Here is a 6,114-nt window from a genome sequence, read left to right on the forward strand (position 1 = left end):
GTTACATACTTGGATGGTGCATCTTGTCCTTGCAGGCCGTGATCTCCAAACTGAGCCTCGGCACAGACAGACAAAAGATGCAGACCCATCCGAGCCGTGCCTTTACACCACCAATAAAGTTTACAGCAGGTACACTAAACTTTATTGGTTATGTCAACCCTGTGGTAAAAGTGCACACACATAATGGGCCCATCCGTGGAGCAGAATAGCTGTGACTTGGGGACACATCCGGAATTTTCTAAAGACTACACGCACGTAAATAGAAGAATAAACACCCTGGATGGACATTGTTTCATTTAGAAAAATATAAGACACAATTGAGGGGAAACCCTAAACTGAAAATCTACAATACCATGTTTTCTTTTATGGCAGCAGCTTGGACTTGCAAAGAGGAAAAGTACTGAAGTTAAAAAGCAGTTTGCAAGCAATCTGCCTTTTCACACGGATAAAAAGCCTGCATGCAAAACTGTGATTTCGTTTCGATTCCATTCGTTAGCCTATATTAACTTTAACAAGCGCACAGAATAAATGTTGCGCCTATATGTCCATCTGTAAGTTGGTTGTACTAAAAATAAAAATTTATAATATTTTCAGAAACAACTCATTTCAAAAAAATGTGCAGATTTGTTAATTTTGTGTCTAAAAAAAATATTCACTCAATGCCTTGATTTTCCAAATCTCTACCTTCAAGATAAACCAGAATTCAACATTTTGAATTAGAGTTAAAGACATATTAACTAAATAAGCTCTCGCACCTTACAGCCGTCTTTACGCTAAACTATTTGCATCCACAAGGTCTCATATGCAAATTGATCACTTCAGTTTATTAAAAACAGTCTAACTGAGCAGATAAAACGCAGACAGGAATACGAGCCACGAGTTTTGAATAATTTAGCTGCATGACACGGAAACAACCACACGGATAGACGGCATTGTTAATTATTAGAGAGATGTAGTTATAATAATACATTAAAGTTGTAAAAAAATAAATAATGATAAATAAAGGTCAGTTATTTCCCTTCAAATTAAAAATACAGCTCGTCGTTCAGCGAAATTATCTTGCAAACAGTAGATGGAAGAAGAGATCAAATTATGTGATTTAAAAGAGAAGGATCAGGTTTCTATTAATATAATCTAGCGAGTTGGCTATGTTATAACAACCCTTCAAGTGACCTACATTGCTGCACGGTTTTTGATATATTGAAGTGGCTGTACTGCTTCAATGATACTCTGGAATAAACGAAGGTAATGAGCAGTCAACTTAAAATCAAACAGTTATCATAAAAGCAGCAGCTGGGAGAGAGAAGACACAAGGTGTTACCTGCACTTGGCCTCTTTTCCGCTTTGATTTCAACGCTCTGAGGCTTTCCGGAGGTTTGTCTGGACACCAAGTTTCACACAACACCTTGCATGGTATAGACAGATAAAGCCTCCCTCATGCTTTGCCATTATTTAGTCTGATTATTAACTTCACGCCAGATGTTTGTTCATATCATCTCAAACAGCCATTATTCATCCCAAGATTCATTAAGGAAAGCTTGGTGTCCTCCCTGAAGAGAGGAAGTTTCTTATTAAGAGGATGAATCAAACACGACTCAGGCTTTGGAGAGTACGCATGCTGTGAATGGGACTAGCAATCTTTCCTTAAAAGGTGCAGGGATCCGTCTGCAAACGCACTTCTGGCGTTTTTTTTTAATCGAATTGAGTTGGAAAGTTTAAATTAAGCAAACTTTATTCAAGAAGCTGTTCAATATGCCATCGCCTATATCCTTCCCTCCTAGCGCCGCCAGTAAACGCTTTGAGCGCATCATCAAAGCATCAACACTGTTGCACGTTTAGCCATTTCCTCATTGACTTATGTTGATTGTTTGTATCAAATTACTCCTGTATATGACAACAGAGTCTCTACAGCGGCCAAAAGTGTGTAACTCGTTCGAAGGAAAAGCAGAGAAGGTGCAAAAAGGTAACATAATATGTACTGAACATATTAGAGTGACTGTGTCTTCACATTTTATTTTCCACGTATATGTATGCGACTCATTTTTATGTGTGTGCGGGAGGAGGGGAGGAAATCATTTCAGTAACCGAGGCTGTAAAATCAATAAAAAACAGAAATGATTGTGAGCCATCTTGTTTATTTGTGATTTTACATCAACAATGGCGGGGACACACAATTCCGTCTTTCACATGAGAAACACCAGGAAACGAGCATATTGTTAACATCAATATATAACAAGACGTACATAAAGATTATATTCAGTGCAAAACAACTACGCTATGTCACCAGCACATTAAAATAAAAATTCCCTTACTTTAAAATCCTTGTAATTGTAGCAGGTAATATACACAGTAAATGTGCGTTATAGGCAGTTTTAGTTGTTGGGGAAATAGCTTGCAATCGAATCAGAGCGATGCCAGAAGTGAGGAATATAAATCCAGCAAAGGCAAAGCTCTGAGTTTAGGTAGTGCCGTGGTACAATCTCAAAACTGTTTGCTTGGCTTTGAGCTAATTGTCTTCCCAAGACTCACAAATTGTCTTCAACAAGTGTATATTGTATATTGGGTAAATGCTACATACATAACTTAATAATATAAGGTTGATACAGAACACTTTTAAAATTAAAACCATATGAAATCTCTATATTCAGAAATCTCTATTGCAATTCCCCCAGGTTTAGGTAGCATCAAAGGATTTCAAACGATTGCATTTCCCTGGTAATCCTAGAAAAAGATGTCTGAGGAGCTAATGGCTATCTTTGTCTAGGCCATTCACATGAAAACGAGTAAAACAGTAACAGTAACAATTAGAATAATAAAACTTGTGGTTTATACACAGGCCGTTAGCCAATGTAACTGCTGCGATGATGTTTGAACACGTACTACTAAGTTATAGGCCTACACTCTGAAATGACGTCCATGTTCTTTTAAATGTAGGCTATAATCTATTTACAACACAGGTCGGCGTTGGTCATGTTTTGATCTTATTTGGCTATGCTTTTGATACAGGTATTATTAAAAGCAAATTTGTAAAACATTGCTATGCCATTTTCCATCTAACATGCGTTTTTAGTTTTTTGCAAGGGCGACTGTTCTATCAAAGAAAGTGTGCTACAAGCGTGTGTAGCTTCTACAGAAAAATACAAATGCAAATCATGTTAGGATAATGGTGAGACTGGAGAATTTTGTCTATTTGTGATATGAGAGGGATTCCTGTTCCCTCTTGACAAAATGAAAGGATGGTCATAAAGTTGACGCTCTCTGCCTCCGTGTGACTCTTCCTCTGTTTATGGGACCTCTTTTTTCTCTTTTTTCAGCCATATAACCATAAAAAGGACCATAAAATCACTCCTTGGTCTCTTCTTTCTCTTCCGCTTCTTTATCTTCTGCTTCTTCCACTTCACCGTCCTCGTTTCCTTCTTCCTCGGCCTCGGCCTCGGCCTCGGCCTCGGCCTCGGCTTCAGCCTCTCCTCTCTGACCAGGAAACTTGTCTTTGTTGTTCTCTTTTTTCCATTTCATCCTCCTGTTCTGAAACCAAATCTTCACCTGCCGCTCGGTGAGGCTCAGGGCGTGGGACACCTCGATCCTTCTCTTGCGGGTCAGGTAAGGGTTGAAGAGAAACTCCTTCTCCAGTTCAAGAGTTTGGTAACGACTGTAGGTTTGCCTCCCATTCCGTCTTCCTGGGGCTTGAATGAAATAAAGCCAGAGGTTAGCTGGACTGACCACGGTCCCCCATAAAAAAAAAATCAAAATCATTGCGATGACTTATAATTAATTCAGCATTTGCTTCTTTCCCCTCCGCATGAATACTAATCGTCCAGCTCCTTCATTTAGCTTCCATCCTTTTTCACATTTACTAATAATGAGTGGGGGAAGTCCAAATCTGAAGTTTGAGATGGGTACATCTATTAGTCTAGAGTTTATATAAGGTGTGGAATTTCTAAAAGTAATTCTATTTTTCCACGTATGTTTGTACTATTTACAGATATGTCTGCAGGAGCTGGGACTTTTACACCCACTACACTAAAGAGTTACTGGGTGAGTGTGAAAATATACTATATTTATACATTTATATAGAAAAATCAATTATTAATTGATATGTCTGTGCATTAAGGCAAATGTCCTAAAGTGTCACCAGTTTATTGATTCAGAATCCTTACAAACATATCAATATCGTATTTTAGATTAGTATTTAAACTACATAGAAGCAGAGAAAAAAAGCATGGTTTTCCTCACTAGCAGCAGGGCCTATACAAGCTTGGTTCCGATTTTCAATCACACACACTCGCACACACACTGAGTGGCACACACATGAGGCAAATAAGACGAGGGGGGAAAAGTATGAGAAAATAGAGGTAAGATTAAACTGCCCTGTAACAACAGAAGGGGACAGACTATTGATACATCTCTCTGTGGGAAGATAAAAAATGAAGCTTACACCTGTGTGAAGTTAATGTAGCCTGATATCCTGAACAGAATGATCCATGAATGGAGGGGGTTATATCTACAAAGCCCTTATGATTATGGCTGTGAGTCTGAGCCACGTTAGGCCTGTGGTTCAAATTACCCCCAAACCCTTTTAAAACCCGGATTCTGGATAATCGGGGCATGTTGTGTTTCAGCTAACTCTCCTTTCACTCTGCACGCCACTGGTGTGTGGCACCGTCATATTTTAAACTATGGCATATCCCTCCCTCCGCATTGTGCATTCAGAGTTTGTGAAATATCTTATGACAACGATAATTGACTTGAAAGAGGTGGTGTCCTGAGCTGTGATCAGCAATTCGGTGTCTAAAGGCACGTTTGAAAGCAAACATTCAGCCCTGTATAGACATGTGCTGCAGAGTAACAGCTGCCTGCAGTACAGGTTGTATCTGCCCCATCATGTTCCCTGACTTAATTCGTTTTTATAGTTAAGAGACACACTCGTGTATACTCAGGCATATTTAGCACACATGCACATGCACACAAACATATACACACAAGCACACACACGCACAAACAGACTTACACACGCGCACACAGGGTAACATATAAAGAATAGGAAATAATTGTACGATTCTGACCGTGGGGTCTCATCCAAGGAAACATAAGACTGGGAGAGGTGTTTTGATTTAAGTGGCCTTGTCCGTCTCCGGGGTTAGAGCTGCTCGACGATTTACAGTCTGGGTATTGCGCTAGGCTTGCGTCTTGCTGGGTACCATAAAGCGTTTGCCTCGGAAGGGCTTCATATCCATAAAATTTCGTAGCGTCTCCGTGGCAAGCCAAAGCGCAGGGGTTTTGCTGGTATCCGGGGTTGGAGATCCCCGTGGTCCCGTGGTGGAAAAAGTCCTGCACATGATGGGACGGGTGCTGAAATCCCGGTGCGGCTGCTCCGGGTCCGTACACCAGCGTGTGGCTGCGGGCAACGCTTTGTGGAAACCTGCAGTCGTAGTAAGTTGGCTCCAGTGACTCGCTGCCTTTGTACTTAGAAAAAAGAGGGTTAACAAAATAGGAGCTCATGTTTAGATAGCATCAAGCAGATGGGCTCTCCCGCTGTAGAATATCTCCTTTAGGATGATGGCAGCCTTTTGTTTAGGGTCCCAACTCGCACAGCGCGCACAGGCAGACAAACCGGAACTAGGAGAAACGCTGCCCCTTTGGACAATCTACGGCAGCTCACTCTCTCCGAGCCGTTCCTCTCATCGGATTTCTCTCGCAGTCGTGAGTGGTGTTTTTTTCTCCAGGTTTCGCAGGCTCAAACCCGGCTCATGGCATGTGCTTTGGATGTGCTAAGGTTAAAGCTGGCTTGCTCCACCGGCACAGTCACAGACGCTGCTCTTTTCTTTCTTTTCTTTTTTTTAGCTTCCCACCGAACCACCCCCACCACATGCGCCCCCACCCTCCTCCACCCCCACCCCTTCATCTTCCTACGACCGGTCAGACGTGGGCCCTACGTATATCCACCTTGAGAGGATCTGCACTAATCATAACCAACAACCCGAGAGGCTTTAAATATGATCAATGTTATGTTTATCGCAAAAAGCTTTGTTATAAGCTGATCAATGGAGTGTTGGACTTGTTCAAATATAAAGAATATGACACATGGTACATTTACACTGTATAGACACATTTTAT

General features: G+C 41.0%; 1 protein-coding gene across 1 annotated transcript; it reads right to left on the reverse strand.

Moving 5' to 3' along the window:
- Window positions 1–2,118: 2,118 nt before the first annotated feature.
- hoxc8a (homeobox C8a) lies at window positions 2,119–5,812 on the reverse strand. Its single transcript, XM_031844992.1, has 2 exons — window positions 5,064–5,812; window positions 2,119–3,683 (listed from the first exon to the last, which is right to left on the reverse strand). Exons 1-2 carry the CDS (start codon window positions 5,497–5,499, stop codon window positions 3,343–3,345), a joined length of 777 nt encoding a protein of 258 aa, XP_031700852.1. The 5' UTR covers window positions 5,500–5,812; the 3' UTR covers window positions 2,119–3,342.
- Window positions 5,813–6,114: the final 302 nt, after the last annotated feature.

This window comes from Anarrhichthys ocellatus, unplaced genomic scaffold (genome assembly GCF_004355925.1).
Source record: "Anarrhichthys ocellatus isolate YVR2014 unplaced genomic scaffold, GSC_Weel_1.0 scaffold5, whole genome shotgun sequence".
NCBI lineage: Eukaryota > Metazoa > Chordata > Actinopteri > Perciformes > Anarhichadidae > Anarrhichthys > Anarrhichthys ocellatus.

What these genes read in the sequence shown, in the direction of transcription:
- hoxc8a (XM_031844992.1), bottom strand. Translation starts at nt 5,499, where the DNA reads ATGAGCTCCTATTTTGTTAACCCTCTTTTTTCTAAGTACAAAGGCAGC. An exon ending in TCCTTGGATGAGACCCCACG is followed by an intron (nt 3,684 to 5,063) that starts GTCAGAATCGTA and finishes ATTTCATTCAAG; the next exon opens with CCCCAGGAAGACGGAATGGG.